We start from the raw sequence: 21829 nt of genomic DNA, 5'->3' as shown, positions 1-21829 counted from the left end.
GGGTGGAGGTGCAGCAGTTGGTGTACAGGGAGAAGAGCAGAGGAGAAAGAACACAGCCCTGAGGGGAGCCGGTGCTGATGGTCCGGGAGTCCGAGACATTCTTTCCCAGCCTCACATGCTGCTTCCTGTCCGTCAGGAAGTCAGTGATCCACCGGCAGATGGGATCAGGCACATTCATCTGGGAAAGCTTGTCTCGGAGATGGTCTGGAAGGATGGTGTTGAAGGCAGAGCTGAAGTCCACAAACAGGATCCTGGCGTAGGTTCCTGGGGAGTCCAGATGCTGCAGGATGAAGTGTAGGGCCATGTTGATGGCGTCGTCTACAGACCTGTTGGCTCTATATGCAAACTGCAGGGGGTCCAGGAGGGGGGCCGTGAGGGTCCTGAGATGGGAGAGAACTAGGCGCTCAAAAGACTTCATGACCACAGATGTCAGAGCCACGGGTCTGTAGTCATTTAAGCCCTATGGGAGTGTCCCCCCAAGAGCGACATGGACCCCCTAATGATCCTCTACCTAATCACATGAGCCAAGGTGTGAAAATGGGTGTAGGTCACAACCTAGCCCCAAACCTGGCCCGACCCTATCATGTGATTTCCTGAGGTCAAAAGGCCCAGAATGTGAGTGTGTGTTATGGCGTCTGAGAAGGGATCTCAAAACTGAATTATAGATGGCAGACAGCTGGTGTCGTAAGCCACCGGCTCTGTTCAAAGATGGTCATTCACAGTGGATATTCAATTCAATTTTCAATTCAATTTTATTTATATAGTGCCAAATCACAACAACAGTTGCCTCAAGGTGCTTTATATTGTAAGATAGACCTACAATAATACATTCAGAGAAAAAAAACCAACAATCATATGACCCCTGTGAGCAAGCACTATGGCGACAGTGGGAAGGAAAGACTCTCTTTTAACAGGAAGAAACCTCCAGCAGAACCAGGCTCAGGGAGGGGCGGGGCCATCTGCTGCGACCGGTTGGGCTTCTTTCAGCTCCTTAGACTACGATGACCTGGATGACTGAGAACTTTACAGACATACTGTAAGACTAAATGCTACTTGAAAGAACAGATGCATGCAGATACACACCCCCTCCATCATACACAGGCACAGGCCACACATTCGAATACATAACATCTTAAATTTAGAACACCAACCCCTCCCCACAAACCATTAATATGTAGCTGGCAAAAATTGCATGACTAATGAAGTAGAGGAAGAAAGTTTGGTCAGTTTATTTGTATAACCTACTATCAAATGTTAAAGTCCAAAGCCCTTTCGGAGCTGTGATACCATTAGCACACAGCAATCAACAACACAAATAACTGGATGTTTTTGCTACCTTGTGTCTTCCTGACCCTGTTTCTGTCAATCAATCTTTTTTTTGCCAGTTTGACCTCACTCGACAGGTAGTTTTCAACCCAGTAAAGCACAGTGGACCGAAAACTGGGACCAGCTATTGGATTATCCATCACATAATCTTACAAATTAGACTAAGTTTCAAATACCATCATAGTTGAGGTGTACAAACAGTTTAACATATTCACTTGTCTGCAGCAATAAAGTTTTGTCTCTGAAACGAATACGAGGTGTGGAATTGCATAATATGACCAATTCTGTGCATGTGTGTGTGTGTGTGTGTGTGTTTTTGTGGGTATGTGTATGTGTGACAGCTAGTCAACCTGACATTCAACTTGCCAGCTAGCAGACAGGAACATGAAACAGGAAATTGCTTTTGGGACAGCCAATCAGAAAATGCTCTCTGTAAACAGGAAGAATCCATCAGAGTAGTCTTGTCAGGTGTCAGTCATTTTAACAATGACCTGTTTTCATGCCTCAGTGAAAATGTCAGTCATCACTTAATCCCACCTCTGGAGAAAAGTACTTAGGATTGTATTAGGTTGTGCATGGCAAAACCCTTTCCATTTTATTTTAGGTCTTTTTTTAAATCATGTGGGTGGTATAACTGAAACATCTCTTGGTTTATTCCCAATTTGGGAACTTTGTTGTACACATCTAGGTTTCTGTGTTTTGCTATATAGCTGAAAACATTTTTTTGAGATGGTGCATATTTTCCCATATGGAAAAGAAATAGTAAAAACTTATATCATTAGACAAATCACCAAGTTACCTCAATCTTTACTGCAGGAGTTTTTCTTTTAAGTAAGTATGACGGAGATGTTAAACCCTAATCAGAGCAGTCAAGACAAAAGTGCTTAGTTCTTGCAGTCTCCATTTTCCATGTAACAAAATGTTGGGTGCACTCTCTACTACTCTTCCTTATCTTGCCCCTGCATTGCAGAGGGTGGGCTGACAGTGGTCCTTGAATGTTATACTGTCAGAGCCAAGCTGTGTGTATGCATGTGTGCACTTGACTGTGTGTAATCTGTCAGAGCCTAGAGAAACAATCAACAGCTCACCCTGTCAGAGAGCCACTTAAGACCTGACAAAAAACACACACGTGTGCACACGCACACACACAAATGGTATCATGAGAATGCCAGGGTTGACGCGCGCCGCTCGACTGGTGACGGCACTAAATGCACAATTATTCTCCATTCCTTTTGTTTTCATCCAGTGCTATTGTCTCTGCCTCTTTCACTCCTCTTATTTATCTGTCGACCTATTCATTCAATTACTTTGCAAGCAGTAGCACAATCACAAAGCATTTTCTACACATGGAACACATCAGTTACAGTTAGGAGAACATGAGAAAAAGAAAGAATCCTCTAAAAGCAATCTCTTGCAATTGGTTTTATTATTTGGAAAATATTTTTAATGATTAATATTCTGAAGTTGTATTGTTGTGTCTAAACAACACTATCGAAAGAACTTGCATACAAAAATACCCACTATTGATGCAAATGCTGCTAACAAAGCATTGCAGGATTTTGGTTTTTGGTGTTTATGTAACACCAAAAATGTATCACAGATGTCAAATCCCTTTCAAATCAAAGTAATTGCTCTTTCTGAAGAAGAAAGCAACCTGGGATAATCTACGCTAACAGAGACGAGAATATGTATGTTTTGTTTCAATCATGTCTAAAAATTTAGAGTTTACTAATGTCTAATTAGGCTTTGCTTCCAGGCATGTCTGTTGTTATTACTGACAGAGGCCAAACAACTTCATACTTTCCCCTCTCTTGATTTCCCAGCACTTACAACCTGGAAACAAGTTCCCCATCCCTAACCATTAAGCTTCTCTCACCTTTGCACAAACATATTGAAGCCTCCACTGGATGCGTGTGATATTTCAAACAAACCAACATGACTTCCAACAGTGCTCTAAATTTAAAAAGCAGAGCGTTTTGTGGCACAGCAGAGTGCAAATTTTCAAACTCAACTACACAAAAAAATGGGAGCAAAAACACAACTATTTATCACCTTGCCTATGGGATTTGAATAAATCAGGAAAATCAACAGGACTCCTGTGTGGGTAATCAATCAGCGGTTGTATCTGTCCTCTCATTTATAGAACATCAATGTCCACTTTGTTTACATCTATGCTACACTCTTTCTTTCACTGCTCAAAATAAAAAAAAAACACATAAAAGATGACAATACCACTAAAGCTTTAAGTGTCAGTGATGATTGTGTGTGCCTCTGTTTTCATTATATATTTACCGCTCGACACATGGTGCCTCAGTCATGCTGATTTGTACAAAGACCCCTGCGTTATCTGGCTCATCATTGCAATCTGTGTGTGAGATGTGTCTTACCATATGCTTGGTGCTTCTGTCCCGCTGATTTCCAGGAAGTCATATTTGTCCTCTAATAAGAAGTCATTGAAGACGAGAGCTATGGTGTCCCCGGGCTCAGCAAGGATTGACCACGTACAGTCCAGGTTGTTGTCGTACTCTGCTGGGTATCCAGGGCTGGTTATTGAACCCGCGGTGCCTCGTAACGTACCGCCACACGCTCCCTCGGCTGGTTAGAAACAGATGAAACGAATGCTATTTTTATTATTTCATATACTGATTTTGTAACTTAACTTCTTGGCCTTCTTGGGTTGGCTTATCATTTATTTCATGTTTTTTGTGTCAATAAAGTTTTCACACATTAAAAACCACACTTTTTGACACATGCCTCTCTAACATTAGCAGACAAATAAACACAATGCACACACTATGAGCTGAGATAAATACAGTATTGTCATTATCACATCATCACTATGATTTAGATCATCTGTTAATTTTCATTCACAACTACTCATTTAGTAAACCCTCAATAGAGCTATTCAACCATCTACTCACTCTAATGGAAGACATATGAACAGATCTGTTCTTGTCTGTAGACTAATGAACCATTAAAGGGGCTTTACTTAAGGATGTTGGGCACCATCTGGTTGATACAGTAGTTTGTGATGTAATTTGAGGCAGACTTTTCTGTGCATTGGAAGCAATCAATACACAGGGGCTCTCATCTTCTGGCTAATGACCCTTATGTCAAGTTTCTTCAGTTCTCATGATCTTAGCGATGTGATTTTTTTTCTCATCTTTTACTTTCATGGCTATAATTGGTGAACAGTTTTTCATTTCCTTCAATCGGAGCTTAGTTCAGTTCAAATGAAAGAACTGAAAGACTCCAATGGAGACAATGGAAAGTACATACAGTTTACTTTTGAACTTAGCTTTGGGTCATGATTATGTGAAAGGTATCTTGTCAGTTTCATTTAAGTAAAAAGAATGGTTTCCATCTTCTAAACTGTATTTACTGCAAGTCCTTTGAACGGCATTACTAAAAAATTTCTAGAAGCAATATCAATGAATTGAAAATGGAAAGAAAGAAAGAAAAAATGTCTTGCCTCTGCAAAAAGGCGATGGGAAGTCCCATTGTGCTCCACTTCCAGGCGATACGATGCATGTGAGGATACTGTGTCCTTCCAATACAAACCCTGACTCACAGCTGTATCGGATTTTATCCCCCATGTTGTACCGCGAGCCATGAATGACTCCATTTGGAATGAGACCAGGGGTGCCACATGTATGACTCGGCAGCACTGAAACAAAGAGAAGAGCAGACAGAGAAAATCGTTTATTACCTCCAAAATATCCATTAATTTAACTATTTGTTATAGTGAAAAATAACCAACCAAGAAGTTCTTGCAGTATTTTTTAATATTCGAGTGTTAGTGTGAACTACAAACTTTTTGGCTTGTTACCACATAAAACAGCTCAACTATAGATCTATTAGTCAGTCAGGGTTACTGAGCAATTTGTGTTTACTTTGAAGCGGTAAAAATATCCAGTACAAAATAAGCAAAATGCTTTGAGTTCAGCATTTTGCTTTTATTTGTCTTAATCAGTTAATTATTAAATATACTATATTTTACAGTCAACCTAATTACCCACACAAAATGACACATATTGTATGTATGTTTGGTTTTCCCAGGAAACCTAAAAATATGCTAAAGTGACTGCGTGGTATTGAGATGTCTGGCAAGCATTTTGCCTCCAATGTGCATCTGTTGCTGCGCGTTCTTAGATGACACAGCTCTACAGTGGGAGAAGCTACAGGCAGTTCATGGTATAACTAGGCCAAAATCAACTATGACTGTAGCCAACACGCCTTAGCTTCACAGAAGGGGCAGCAACACAGTGGCTGTAGTTCAACCTGGACAAATTCCACTGTATCTAACCCTGGTGTATGCTGTGTGTTATGTGTACTTGTATAACTGGAGCATGTTAACTTGCTGGGTGTGTAATGTCTGTTCGTAATGTGCATCCAAATGGCTTTTATGTGTATCTGTCTATGGGCATGCACTGTGCAGTGTGTTTATGTGTAAGGGGTGTTGAGTAAGTCAATCTGTGTGTTTGTGTACGCTGTTCCAGTTAAATGCTAGCATGGTAATTAGACAAAGCTTCACCATGAGACCCTGTGAACTAGGACACTGAGAAAGGGGAAGGGATGGGGTGAGAGGAAGACAAAGAGAGCAAGAAGAGGAGAAAAAGAGAGAAAGAGAAAGCTACAGACAAGAGAAGAGGGAGTAGGAGAAAGACTAGTGATATAATGAAGGAGAAGGAGTAAATGGGAAGAGAGCGGTGGGGAGGAGGAGGTTGGAAAAGAAGAGGAGACTCCAGTCACACAGCAAAACAGAGAGGTGAACTAATTGCAGTGGGGTCCAAACATGTATAATTTACTATAATTGACTCATTATTTGGATTGTATGAAGTCATGCATCAGAGACAAGTTACTTGCACTCAGCTGACCATTCTGTCCTCTGCACAAACATCCACCCTGCTCTGTTTGAATACGGTGAGGCACAAAACCAAATCCAAAGCCCAAGCTAAATCACTGACTCAAGGACAGGTTGAAGGAGTGAAAGAAGAATGGGGAAAAAAAGCAAAAAAAAGAAAGAATCATGTGTTCAAGCCAAGTCATTAGTCACAGTTATGTGACTGTAGAGTTCTGTGTCTGCCAAGCTGTCATGTTAAAAAAAGAAAGAAAGAAAAATACCTGCCTCATGCTCAAAGGGTTTCCCTCATATAGACAAATCAGAGTGTCCTAAGGCCTAAGTATCCTTGTTAACACACTTGATGTTTTGATATTTTATCATCAAACACCAAGTGTGGTGGTTTAACTATCATGTCATCTCCTAAAATTAAATTTTAGGTGTGATTTGGGAATCACAGAAAACCATTTGCACATTCACACCTATTTAAAATCACCAGTTAACCTAACTCCACTATTTTATGTATTTGGACATGTGGAAGGAAGCCGGAATACCTGATAGAAGCCACGCAGACACTGGCAGAACATGCAATCTATACACAGAAAGATGTCAATGTCGTATATATATTTGGTAGATCCTGCACTGTATTGTGACTTGTGTGTGACTTGGGCTTGAAGTTGTGTTGTACGCCACATCCCCACTGAGTTCCTGATGAAGGCTCTTAGGGTCCTGTTGATCTTGTATAGTTCCAGGCATTCCAGGATCCAGGTGTGGGGCATCGAGTCATTGACCTTCTTGTAATCAATCCAGTCAGGGCACAGGTTGGTCAGCCTAGTCTTGCAGTCTCGGGCGACTGCCTGGTCTACCAGTAGCTGGTGTTTTGCGAGCAAGATGTTAATGATAACCAAGTGGCTGGCCTAGTATACAGCTGAGCTGATACTGTGCTGAGTATGGTCTGGAAGTACCAATATCAAAATGGAATACACCCCCAAAGGTGGTTGAGAATAACCAAGCTAGAATCCTGTGGGACTTCCAGATACAGATAGAGATACAGATAGAGAAACTGCTGATGAGTAGTGGTGGTAGCAGGTGAGTAGCAGTGGTGGACAAGCAGAGGAAGATGGCCATAGTGATCAATATAGCACACCAAGTGATGGCAACATCAGGAAGTGTGAACACAAGAAGGTCAAGAAACCAAGGATTGAGAGCAAGAGAAGATATGACTGGTGAATGTGTTAACTGGAACACTAGGAGCAGTGACCGCCCAAAATGGGTGATGGCCTTAGGAGAATGATATATGAGATCTCTATCCAGAAGGGTGCAGACCTGAGACTAGGCATATATTAGGGAGAAATTTAACATTTTCCCCTCAAAGTTGATGTGTTAGAAGCAGGAAAAATGAGCAAGCATAACAATGAGTGAGTTTGACATGGGTCAAATTGTGATGGCAGATGACTGGGTCAGAGCAACTCCAAAACTTTAGCGCTTGTAAGATGATCCCTGTCTGCAGTGGCCAGTATCTATCAAACCCAAGGGGAGCATTGGCTGACCCGTGCGGTGTGATCCAACAAACGAGCTACTGTAGCTCAAATAACTGAAAAACATGATGTTTGTTTTGATAGAAAGATGTCAGGACACACAGCGCATCGCAGTTTGTTGTGTATAGGGGTGCATAGTCCCAGCTGGGTACAGAGTGCCCATGCTGACTCCTGTCAACTGCCAGAAACTCCAACAATAAGCATGTGAGCATCAGAAATAGACCAGGAGAGGAATACATCATGTGGCTTATCGGGAATGTGTGCATCACTTTCCTGGAGAACGCCCGGCACCAAGACACACTGTGAAAAGAAAGCAGCCTGTCCATACTTGATGGGTCATGGCTTTTGTGGCAGCAAAAGGTGGGCCCACATATATGAGTCATAGATAGGTGGTAAGTTGATAAGTTAGCTATTTTTAATTCAGAGGACCAAATGGCTGTTTATTTGCCACTAACAATCAGGACTAGTTTGGGGATATTCCACATTAATTACAATGTAAATCAAGTCTGCAATAAAAGCTGTGTGCACAACTTTCTTGATTTGTTTGGCATGTTTTTAATCAGACTTGTTTAGCTCTGACCTCGTGCCTGGGAAAGTTCAAATTACCCATTTGTAGTTGCATTCAGCAGCATAATCACATTGATTACTTAATATTGGACGGCTCCATGGTTAAAAATTGCAATTATCTAGAATTTGAGGTCATTGGGATTTATTTATTTATCATTAATTTATGGTGAACACATAGTGGTGTTTTGCATAATAAGTAATCACAACAGCACGAGAATTAGCACCTTGCAGTTGTGTGTCTCTGCCAACCAGTCAAGTTGCAGTTTTCATCTATAATCATGTACTCTGCTATCCAATTGGTATGTCAGTGTCATCTAAATATATACTACTGCACTCACACCATTGTCTGAGGGAGTTTTTTTTAAAGATAAATATACATAAATATACAAGAAAAGCAACAAAGTGCTCCGGGAGAGAAAAAGCTAAAGTCCCAACTAGAAACTTGATTGGCAGATTGGATCCCACTCCATGTGGTAATGGGGAAGAAGTTCATTCCACCAGTCATCACTGGAAACTTACTACCTATTTGTATGTCTGTTGACAAAGTAAGAATAAGGGGACCCAAATCTTTTAATGTAGATCAATAAAATTAAAGTTGAAGACTTGATTTAAGCTTAGAGGAAAACCAGATTAAAGTTACAGGAATGGTCAGCGTAATCATGAGAATGAATGCATTGTAATGTCCTCTGAAGTCATGGAAAGATGACTGCGTACAAGTGAACGTGCTTGTGTGTGCTTATGTGAGATTCTCCTGAAAGTGACTGATGGTGCTCCTCTGTTGTGCTCGTCCCTTCCAGCCCTTTACAGCCTTAGGGCAGGTCAGTGTGTTGCTATAGCAACTCTTCGCAAGGGCAACATTTCAGTATTGATGAAAAGGTGACGCGAGGTTTAGACACGCAAAATGAGTGAATGAAAAAAGAACGAATAGAGGATGGAAGAGAAAGAGTTGGGAGGGGAAGAACAAGTTGTGTTAAAAGGGAAAGAACAAATGAAGGGTTACGGAAGTAAACAATGACAGCCAGAAGGAATGAGGAAGTGAAAGAGACAGGAAGCGGTGCATGAGAGAGGTGTTGATAAAGCCTTTTGGTAAATCATTAATACACTATTATTATTGTCTTGCAGAATTCTTGAACATAGATATTTGTATCCTACTTTCTGTTTGATCCTTTCTAATTTGTTTTTATTCTGTCTGTGTGAATTAAACATTCCCAGAGTGCTTCATCATTAGTTTCTCTTTCTCTATTGCTGCCACAGAAGCACAACAAGATTCTTCTATAGTGGGATACAAATAACATATATGATATACTGTAAATAGGAATGTATATAGATACAATTTTATAGATACCAGTGTTATTATTAAGTATACCTATGGTCCAGTTCTTTATGTATTCTTTTAATTAGGTCTGATTAAATTTTTGTTTGAAAAAAGCAAGGACTAAGATTTTCAATGTTTGCTCATTTTTTTAACATCTTTGAGTCTGAACATATGTGTAGAATCACAGATAAAAAAGATATGTTAGAGATCTATATCTAAAGAGGCTGATGATAGCAAGTACAGAATGGGTTGCTTTCATTAAAATGTCAGTCACAACTAATAAATAAATAAATAAATAGAAAACTGTTAACATCAAGTGGAAAAAAACAGTACAGTACATAATTAATACAATAGATAGAATGATGTCAGAAGATCAAAATGCTATTATTTTGATGTTCTCTGTGAACTGTCAGTAAAAACACGGGGAATACGTGGAAAATGACCCCTACATCTCTGAGACAAACAAAACAACTGGAGTGAAATATATTTGTATCCAGAGCATGTAACTTGCCACAAGCTAATGTTGGAACAGATGTTTTGTCAAATCCAGCTCCTCATACCTGGCAAAAATCACTAATTTCTTGTTTGGTTTCCAGGGGGCTGTAAAGTTAAAACCAAGCGGAACCAGAACAAATGTCAGAGTGTGTGCGCATTTTGCCAAACAGGGATTTGGACAGATGTTAACATTTGAAATATGTTGGGGAAAATTCAACTTTCCACAGAGATTAAAACTTTGGCTTAACTTTTTTTTTTTTTTTAAATAAAAAGACTTTTTGGACTTTATTTCAACTCAACTCAAAATTCAGGTCAGTTTTAGTTTTGAATCCAAAACACTCCCACAACCTCGGTCACCCAAAGCCTTGTAAGTGAACTTTAGAGAGCAAACTATTCGGTCTAGTATGTCCCTTTGTAAGAAAATGACAATTTCTTCACAGTTAGAAGAAATTGGCTAATTTTAAGGTAATGTTTGCACAATTAACATACAAGCACAATTTTTAGGAAAAGATGCAGATGAAATGTATTTACTGGCCTACTATCCTCTTTTACCACTGAAGAATTCACTTCATGTCTCTGCTGGGACAGTGAGTTCACACTGAAAGCATCTCTCTGTGGGTGCAATCCATAATTCATTAACACCTTTACTCCGTTCCCATGGTGTATATCTATAAATAAATATCATCTCCATACTGTTTTAATCTCTAGTTTTTCATATAAAGTTGTTTCAGTTGGAAAGATGCCAAAGCCCCTGAGCTAAATGAACTCCCCAGCATAGCTAATGTTCCCAAGGCACAAATGTATTAACAGCTTGACTGACACGTAATGCTTTACAGCTCTAACCAAACAAACTGTGATAGGGCTCCTGGCCAATTATGGCCAAGAACCATTGCTAACTGACTGGAGGCCCCTCACCACTCAATGAGCTCTTAGTTTCAATATTCATCATCTAATGTAGCATTATGGACACCACTAACTCATAATTCAAAGCTATTATTAGGGTGTTTCACATTCTGAGGACACCTTTGCTTGAGCCCTTAGAATTAATTCTCACCCTGTGGTTGTGGGACATGTGGGACTTATTTAAGGGCAGTGTTGGGAAGGTTACTTTTAAAATGTATTCCATTACAGAATACAGAATACATGCCCCAAAATGTATTCTGTAACCTATTCCGTTACGTTACTCAATGACAGTAACGTATTCTGAATACTTTGGATTACTTAATATATTGTGGCGAGTTCAGACAAGGAGGAGACGGAGGTATCAACAAATTTCCCACGTGTGGGACTAATAAAGGTTATCTTATCTTATCGTTTGGTCTTGCTTCCCGTGAGCTAGCCAGGGAGCACAGCCGTTTATTACATTTGCAGAAGAACACACTGCCACTAGCTAACTGCTCAGCGCGGCAACCACTGTCACTACCCGATCCGTACCGGAAACCCGATCGGTACCCCGCATGCGCGAAAGGTTTCTACTTCCGGTCGTAGCGTTTTACGATAGTTATGGGTCAGAGTATCTGTTAAGATGTTAAGAATAACAAGTATATCTTAAAATGTTTGCAATAATGAAGCATTTCAGTACAATGTAGACAAAAACGAAAAATAAAAAGAAAGTTACGGATCAGGACTCTCCGATCCTTACTGCGCATGTGTAAAGTCTGACCGTACAAATCGGGTCGACCCGATCCGTACCGCGCATGTGCAGATGTTTTCTTCTTCTTCCGTTCGTTTAATGGCAGTTTACTCCCCAGTGTACGAGGATACCGCCACCTGCTGACCGAGCGAATAAACCCTATTATAAACTGAATTATCGTCATTACAAACGTGTGTTAAATCTGATTTAGCGATAGTCGAGTGTGTTTATGCTTGTCTGTGAGGAGAGGATTGTTGGAATAGTGATGATGATGTGCGCTATCAGTGTCAATTGTCAGTAAACACTTCATCTGGCTGATGAATCTACACGTGAGATATTACAAAGTCTGCATTATTAACTCTGTAATTAGGCGCCATTCTTCTTATTTTACGGCGCTGTTGCTCAATCGGGGGACGCTCTCTGTTGAGGAGAAAAGCATGAATTTCTTTGTATACGGATTATCCATTGTTTAAATGTCCCGGGCAGTCGAAAAGAAGGCAGAGCTGTTGAGAAATGCTAGGAGCTAACTGGGCGCTAACCGCATCATTCAAATATATTGAATGTCGCAAAGAGAGGAAGTGACGTAAGATTTGCGCATGCGGGGTACCGATCGGGTTTCCGGTACGGATCGGGTAGTGACAACCACAACACACGAGGAGGCACCAAGTTGGCGGCTTGAACAGTCGTGTTTTTTCAGGAGCTCCGAAAGACCGCAAAATTTACTAAGTAACTTTATTCTCTTTCCACTCGAACTATAACTATGGATGCCCAAAAGGTTATTAAGAATGCAAAGCTGCAATTTGTGCCGTCAAACCCCATTGTTAAGACGTCGTCGCATGCTAAAGTCAGTGACCATGGCTATGCTAGCACTGAAGCTGCCAACGTGGGCCTAAACAAGCGAGAACGGGGAACAGACTCGGCGCCGCCAACTCCTTCAAAACAACCGCCAGAGGAGAAAAGAACAAAATCTTCAGAGAAGGAAGATGATATCTCCAATAAAACTATTTTTGAAGCCATTATGGGACTTGACAAAAAATTTGAAGCACAACTGGAGGATATCAAGGAACAAAACAAACAAAGTGCAGCTATGGTTGCCGGCTTGGCTAAGGCTGTAGAGTTTAATGCTGCAGAGATAGTTGATTGCAAATTGAAAGTTGTTAAACTGGCAAATGCGAATGAACAGCTGCTTAAAGAAAATGAAGACTTGAAAAGAAGAGTGAGAGAACAAGAGCGCTACCGAATGAGGTGGTGCCTAAAACTGAAAGGGGTGAAGGAAGACAAAGATGAAAACAGAGTGAAGGTTTTGCAAACGCTTCAGAAGATTGCCCCTGACTTGAACTTAGAAGAGGCCGTTGATATTGTCCACCGCTTAGGGAAACGAGTTGATGGCAGAAACAGAAACATCATTATTCTATTCACACAGAGGCGAATTAAAGAAGAATTGTGGAGGCGCACCAAAGACTCTTCAACCTGCAAGCAAGAAGGCATCAGCTTCGTGGAGATGTTGCCGCAGGAGGACATACAAGATCGACAGCGCCTATGGCCTCTGGTGGAGGAAGCAAGACGTGCGGGTAAACGGGCCTACTTTCGTGGTCCACATGCCTTCATTGATGGACGCAAAGTTGAGGAAAGACAGGAGAACTAAAAATGACAAAAACTGAAATAGTGGAAACTTGTTCGCGGTCTGAGGAGCTCAGCATTTAGTACTTTTTTTTTTCTTCTTTTTCTCACGTGGTGAGTGATATTCTGTCTATAGTTCATGTTGAATGTTAACATTTGTTTTGGTTCTTTAAATGTTAGGGGTTTAAGAGAATCTGTTAAAAGAAAAGCCTTATTTTTGTACTGCAAAGGTAAAAAATCAAACTGTATTTTTCTACAAGAGACTCATTCATCTGATAGTGATGTATCTTTTTGGTCAAACCAATGGGGTAGCAAAATCCTGTTTAGCCATGGCTCAATGAGGTCGGGGGGTGTAGCAATTTTATTCAATAACTTTCCCGGGGATCTTGTAATACAACGAACTGACTTGAATGGTCATTGGTTGATTGCTGTAATGAGAGTTGAAAGTTTGTTTTTCATTTTAGTCAACGTTTATGGATATAACAATGAAAGTCAGAATAAAATTATGTTAGAAGATATAACTTCAAATATTTTTGAACTTAAAGGTCGATACCCTACAGAATACATTTTAATGGGTGGTGATTGGAATATGTCTCCTGATGAATGGACTGATAGATGGCCCTCAAGGACAGGTAGACCACAAAAAAATAACCTAATTATAGAATTTTTGATTAATAACAACTTGACAGATATTTGGAGAGTAAGAAATCCAGAAATTAAGAGCTTTTCCTGGTTTAAACCAAATGGAGCTTGTAAATCTAGAATAGACTATTGGCTAGGAAGTGACATCATTCTTAGCCACACTGTAAAAGTTGCAATGTCAAATGCACCTCTATCTGATCATTGCTTTATTGAACTGTGCTTAGAATCGGAAATTAGACAATCAAATAAAAGAACTTATTGGAAGTTCAATGCCAAACTTTTACAAAATGAAGACTACTGCAACATAGTCAAAAAAAATTATAAAAGATATTATGGCTGATCATCTAATTGTAGGATATATCAATAAATGGGAATTCATTAAATTCAAAATTAGAGAATTTAGTATTCAATTCAGTAAAAACATAAGTCAAAAGCAAAGAGAATATGAATGTAAATTATTCCAAGAAATTACTTATTGCTGTAGTAAAGATGATCTAAATACCCAAGAAAGGAGTAAACTTATGGAGTTGCAAACTAAATTAGATCAGCTCTACCTAAATAAAGCAGAAGGAGCTTTTGTGCGTTCACGGGCCAAGTGGATTGAGGAGGGGGAAAGAAATTCTTCATATTTTTTTAATTTAGAAAAGAGCAGACAGAAAAGAAATTTTATATCTTCTCTGTTAATTGATGGCATTGAATGTGACGACCCTAAAATTTTGGAGAATGAAACTTATACATTCTATTCCAATTTATACTCCTCACAGTTCTCCCAAGCAGATTGTGATGTCTTTTTTGATCAAATAGATAATCTGATCCCTAAAATTGATGAATCATTTAAGGAATTATGTGAATCTGACTTCAGAATTGAAGAATTAGATGCATCTGTTAAGAAAATGGCACTTAATAAATCCCCTGGTCCAGATGGGCTGACAGTTAATTTCTTCCAATTTTTTTGGGAAGACTTACGGGAAATTTTATTCAAAGCTATACTGGCCAGTATTGAAAAGGGAGAATTGATGTCTAGCATGAAACAAGGATTAATTACATTAATTCCTAAACCAAACAAAGATAAACGACAATTGGATAACTTAAGGCCCATAACTTTATTAAATACAGATTATAAAATTTTCTCTAGCTCAGTTGCAACAAGGCTCAAACAAGGGGTTTCAAGTATAATTAGTGAGACACAATCAGGGTTTTTGAAAGACAGGAACATTCATAATAATATCAGATTGGTTTTAGACTTACTGGACTACAATGATCTGATTAGTGATGACAGTTTTATTCTTTTCTTGGACTTTTATAAAGCTTTCGATTCAGTAGAACATCCTTTTATTTTAGAAACACTAACTCGATTTGGATTTGGGGATAAATTTAGGAAGATAATAGATATACTGTATAATGATATAAATAGCTCTGTGTCATTAGGCTATGGCACTGGTAAAAGATTTGGCGTCAAAAGAGGAATTAGGCAAGGGTGTGGAAGCTCTCCGTTGTTGTTCATAATGGTTGTGGAGATGCTCGCAATTCTAATTAAAAACAGCAGCGTTGCCGGAATTGAGATTATGGACAATTCTTTAATAATTAGTCAACTTGCGGATGACACTACTCTTTTCTTAAAAAATGAACATCAGATTCCCCTGGTAAAACAAATAATCACTACATTCTCAAAAGCTTCAGGCTTAAAGTTAAATTTAAATAAATGTGAATTATTGGCATTAAAGGAGTGTAATTCACAATTACTGTACGATATAAAGGTGAAGAGGGAGGTAAAATATTTGGGCATCACAATTTCAAAAGATCACAAAGTCTTAGAAAAAGTAAATATTTTAGATAATGTTGACAAATGTAAGACAATCCTAAATAAGTGGTTACAAAGAGACATCACAATTTTTGGAAGAATATTATTAACCAAAATGGATAGTTTATCTAGATTTATATATCCAGCTTACTCTCTATCAATATCGAATAAAGTTATTAAAACAATTAATAGCTTGAATTTTAATTTTATTTGGAGGAATAAGTGCCATTATATATCTAAAGATGATTTGGTTAAACCATACATTGAAGGCGGTGGAAACGCAATTGATTTTGACATAATGAATGGTGTTTTGAAACTTAAATGGTTAAAATCCTTCCTAAATAATCCACACTCCATTTGGTTTTTTATACCAAGTAAGGTCTTTAACACACTAGGGGGTATCGACTTTCTCCTAAAGTGTGACTTTGAAATTACTAAGCTACCTGCTAAACTCTCTGAATTCCATAAACAGGTCCTTCTTTATTGGAAAATGTTATTTAAACATAATTTCACTCCACATAATAGCCCAATTTGGAACAATAGATATATACTGATGAACAGAAAATCTATTTTTATTCAAGATTGGTTATCAAAAGGTGTTTGGGCAATTGCCCATTTTGTAGATGAGGAAGGACATGTTCTAGGACATCAAGATTTTTGCCAAAAGTTTAATATCCAATGTTCTAAAAGTAAATTTAATCGGGTTATAAAATCCATTCCATTGTCACTTAAAAACATAGTTGTAAATGATATAATATATTCTGACATCTCCCCCAAGTTAAGGCAATTATATATAGATGGTATTCAGTTTTGTGATGTTAAATGCAATAATAAGTTTCTTAGATCTTCATTAGGGAGTCTTTATTCTCCAAATTTACTTAGACGTAATTACATATTAAAAGATTTCCAAAGGGAAGAAATTGAAAAAATAAGAACTGATTATATCACCTTCCCTATCCCTCCTAAAGGGAAAGAAGTCCAATTTAAAATCTTGAATAAAATTTACCCGACAAATAGACTCCTTAGTGATAGATTCAAAATAGAAACGGGTAATTGTGTATTTTGTGAAACAGAAGAGGAGGATTTGGACCATCTATTCTTTTTGTGCAATTTTATACAAATATTTTGGTTGGATTTATTCCAGTGGGATTCAAATTACCCCATTTACCTTAAATATGATAATGTTTGGAGTGTTTTTTGAAAGAAAAGAAAGCTAATTATGGTGTTAATGTGTTATTAATCTTGTGTAAGTATTTTATACATAAATGTCGCTTTTTTAAGATTAAACCAACACTGGCTCACTGGAAAAACGACCTAAACCTGTTGGTTAAATCTTTGACTTTAGTTAAAAAGAAAAAGGCTGCTTTTTTTGTTTCCTTTGTAGAAGATTTTGATTTAGTGAGTTAATAATCTGTTAATTTATGTGACCCCATCTTTATATTTTATTTTCACTATATATGAAAGTTGCTAATATGTAAGAAATGTTTATTCTCTGAATCTGTAATATATGGTGCATTTTGTTTGTATGTTTATATTACTAATAAAAAAAAAAATAATAAATAAAAAAAACCACAACACACATAGGGCGCCCTCTGACCCCGGAAGGACACACCGTCGCAGCGAGAGGGCGTCACCCGTCACCATGGCAACATACACAAAACATAACTGTACAAGCAGAACCCCGAACAGCCCTGACCCGCTACAATATTATCATGCTTTTTACAACAACGTGAATGTACTATTGCTGTGTGATTTATTACTATTACTGAAGGTCCGCGACTCCGAACTGTAGTAAAGGGACCTCTGACTAATGCTGGGCTCACACTGTGCGATTTTTGGCCCATTTTGAGCCGATTTTTGGCCCATTTTGAGCCGATTTTTGAGTCGTGCGATCGTTTTGGCGATCGGCCCGATTTTGGCCTTCATCGTGCGTCGTGCATCGTGTAGTATACGTGGGGTAACGAGAAGCGATTGACACCTCACGACCAGCTCCCGATCATCAATCGCTTGGTCGTGAGGGTGTCACCGCAGTTTGCCACACTGCGCACGCGCAAACACAAATGTCAGCGAAAAAGACGGCGTAGCACGGCAGTGCAGCGTGTGATCTGGACACAAGCGATGGAGGCACAACCTGTAGAACCATCCGAGCCCTTTCGATGTGGCCTCACAAAATTATCACGACCACAACAACCGTGAAAATAGTTGGATCGACACTGCTGCTCAATCACAGCTGCCTGACCAATGTTTTTCATTAGCAATTTAGCAAAGTTGATGGTGGTGGTGTGTCTGTGTGAGTGAAAGACGGAGAGGGAGAGCGAGCGACAGAATTTCTGTTATAACCTTCATTTTTATGGACGCACAGTGTGAGCACTCAGGTCGCATCAGAGCATCGGGCCGTATAGTGTGAGACCCTGCATCGTGACCTATGAACTTCTAACCCCTGCGAGTCAATCGTACAGTTTGAGCAGGAGCTGAATCGCGCGACTGAAAAAATCGCACAGTGTAAGCCCAGCATAATACGGCGGGGTCCCTGTCGGCTGGTAGCCGAAAAATAGCTCTACTTTGTTGTGTGGGTCAACTTTTCTTGCGACAGACAGAGAGAGGCGTTGAAAGGCTGCTCCAACGGAACTTGTTGTTTTCGGAGGAAAACACGAACACAGTGTACAGTCGAGTCTTAATAGCTTACTTACAACTGGGCTCGTCAGGCACTCTTCTTGGCTGCAGTGGTTATTATTATATTTACATGCTTCCAGCTCCCGTTTTTGCTCGATGACTGCTCGTACCTTTCCACTCCCCTTTTTCTCCCTCCTAGCGCTCACAGACACATAACGTGTATGGCAGTCCATTCTCCCAGCAGCACGGACTACACTGAACATGATGCTACATTCTTTAGAGCTATGCTTGTAGCATTCTGCCTGTTAGCTTAGCACAACAACAACAACAACAACGAAAAGGCGCTCTCTCACCCAGGAAACACACAGTCGCAGAGAGAGAGCGCGTCGCCCTGTAACCATGGCAACCGTAACGCTGCCGCCTGGAACAAAAGAACGTAGCTGTCAAACAAAACCCAAACAGTCCTGACCCGCGACAAAATGAAACAGGAAAGTACCCCAGTGTATTCCATTTATTTCAACAAAGTAACTGTATTCTGAATACCACCTTTTTAAACGGTAACTGTAACGGAATACAGTTACTCATATTTTGTATTCTAAATACGTAACGGCGGTACATGTATTCCGTTACTCCCCAACACTGTTTAAGGGTAACAATCAAAGGAAAGGTCTTCAGATATGGAGCCAAATGTAACATGTTTGTCAGTGAATCATAAAGTCAACTGTTTCCATCTTTTCCCCAAACAGATCAAACAAGACGCCGTCCTTGCTGTAAATTGTACCTTATAAAGACATTCAACACAAACTAACTATTGCAGTCTAGCGTAATACATTAGGCCACAATGATGAGTCAATTAAGTTTGTCATTTGTGAGAATCTGCTAACTGTTTTTTTATTCAGTAAGTTCATTTGTAAGTAAATTTGATAAAGTTGGACTTTGTGCTCTTTGGACAGAACTTGTGATGTTTATTCTTGGCTAATTTTACTTTTTTACATTATGGCTTTTAAGCAAACAGCTCCACCTCAATGTAATGGAACTCATAGTGGCTATACCAAATGCATTTGGACAACAAGGGATATAGCATGGATGTCAAGTGTCAGCTGCAGGGCAGTAAGTGAGGGACTCAAAATGCAGGACTCGGCATAAACAAAGTACAACTCAAAACAGCTTTATTATACATTTATATACAAATTTAGAGAACTTGTCCGGCTACACTTCCTCCATATCCTGAGAAAGAATAACCTGGACCAGAAACTACTGCTGGACTTCTGCCACTCCTCAGTGGATAACATGCTCTCCTTCTGCCTGGGTGTTTAGTACATAGGGGCCATTACAGAGAACAGGAAGGCTGCATAGAGGGTAATTAACACCTCCCAAAAAATAATTGCCTGCCCTCTGCCACCCCTAGAGGGCATCACCAGATCCTCCTGCCTCAGGTAAACCAGGGTCATCACAGGTGACCCCTTACACCCCGCCCACCAACTGTTTGACATGATGCCCTCAGGTTGGTGCCTCAGGTCCCACACCTTCAGACTCACACCTTCTTCCCCTGGGCCATTTGGACTGTCAATAAATAATATCCCCCCACACACCACCCCCATTTATAGACTTTAGAGATATTTGACACTATAGTTTAAAATTCTGTTTGTTCACTTTATTTTATATATATGCACAAAAATTTAATACAGTTTTTGAAAAGACTGGACAGAGAATTGAAAGATTCAAAGAAGTTGCTTCAGATTAAGAAATTATCATCAAGTTTTAGCAAAGGAAAGTATATAATATTTATCAGCAATCAAATAAAAAAAATCTAAACAAATGTGTAATGTGCGATGTTGAAATAGGAAAAAGGGTATGACATAAAATTGCTGTGTAATAACTAACTGGCCACAAATGATGGTGGAAATCTCATAAGCAATGTAAAAGCTAAATGAAACTTCAGTCTCCAAGTTTTTAGTCAGTAATGTGTGTTTTTCAGATGTAATTAATTCTTTCTTGTGAACATTTTACTTCTGATTGTTTTTTGGTTGCTATTGTTGTTTTCAAAAAAGTGTTAATAATAAGTGACATTTAAAAAAATCATTAATGTGAATATCATTGTTAAATAGCTCTTGTTCAACAAAATGAATACCACTATTCAAATCGCCTAGTATAAACAACAGCACTTAAAACCATGGGATACCTACTACAATAGAGTCAGATAAACATAGCGTGGTTCACTTTATTTGATTCTAATTCAAAGCAGCATCCTGCATCCCAATGATATTACAGATCAGAGCTTTCATTCCTGCATTTATTGCTCTGGGACATAAAGCTGTTTATTATCTGAAATAGTGACTGCACTGTCCAAGATAATGAGAAAAAACATTTCTGAATTCGGCTTGACAATTCGAAATGTTGGATTTTCCTTTTAAGTGTGCCAAGCACTGATGTTTCCAGCATAAATTCCCAGTGATCACCAGTGAAGAAGGGCAACCAGAGTACAAACTTCACTTTGTTTTGCAATTCAGATAATACCACAGAATTAACAACGGCGTAATAAATCAAGGCAAAACAACACCGGTGGATTAGATCTCAGGTGTGTAGCGATAACAGCAAACGCCACAACAGCAAAACATGTTGTATCTACATTCAGCTCTGTTGTCTGGAGCCATAAGCTGATACCTAAACTACATTAAGCTGGAAAAAAGTTCAACCCCTTTAAAGTTACATTTCAGTTCTGCTCCCTTGGAGTAAATGTATTAAAATGTATTAACACGGCCTTTTCTATGTTCCCCTGGTGAAAATATATTAGCAGGGCAAGTGACATTTCCAGCAGTGCCTCTCATCAATCACCTGCTAAACAGAGTAATCACTGTAGCAGCTACACTCTGTTAAACACCAGCTCTCCTCAGCCTTTCCAGGTTGACTATGAAACTACAAAATATTGCATCGTGATATACAATCCCCATGTTGTGATGGCTAGCACCATAAAGAGCAACAACCAAAGAATCGCGAGGTATTTACCAAAAGACACAAAAAGGAAATAAAGCCTACTGTAACACAGCAGCCACTTAATCTAGCTATTTATATTTAAGTTCAATTAAAATTCATTGCTCTGTGTGTACCCACACTTTAATTCTTGCTACCAGGCAAAATTGAAGTCCTTTTTTTGGATATTATATAATAACGTGCTGAATCAGTAGCATTTCCCTAGCTTATTTAAAAGCAGCATTAACATATTTTTTGACTGCTTGTGGGCAATAGAAAGCGCTTATAATCACCTTATAAAGTTGTTAGCAATTACAAATTTACTCATCCAGCTGACGAGGGGAATTACTACCATTAACTTTGGGCTTTTTTCCTGGAGATCTAATGTGTTTAAGTCCAATATTCCCTCCTTTTTCTCCTTCTACTGTTAATACTTCTCTTTTTACTCTTTAGCTGCTAATCACGCCAC

General features: G+C 39.1%; 1 protein-coding gene across 2 annotated transcripts in view; it reads right to left on the bottom strand.

Annotated features, from left to right (window-relative positions):
• Positions 1 to 21829, bottom strand: part of LOC146583171 (CUB and sushi domain-containing protein 1-like) — a 456826-nt gene that overhangs the window by 206445 nt on the left and 228552 nt on the right. For both annotated transcript variants that reach the window (XM_085268026.1, XM_085268032.1), the window contains exons 4-5: positions 4799 to 4993; positions 3714 to 3921 (exon numbers count right to left, since the gene is read on the bottom strand). In XM_085268026.1, the coding sequence (XP_085124152.1) occupies positions 3714 to 3921; positions 4799 to 4993 (403 nt within the window). The remainder of the gene's footprint in view (positions 1 to 3713; positions 3922 to 4798; positions 4994 to 21829) is intronic.

This window comes from Mchenga conophoros, linkage group LG1, assembly GCF_057382185.1.
Source record: "Mchenga conophoros isolate Kocher_MC1m ecotype Shallow Benthic linkage group LG1, M_conophoros_male_GT1.1, whole genome shotgun sequence".
NCBI classification, from domain to species: domain Eukaryota; kingdom Metazoa; phylum Chordata; class Actinopteri; order Cichliformes; family Cichlidae; genus Mchenga; species Mchenga conophoros.
This window is presented reverse-complemented; position numbering and strand designations above follow the sequence as displayed.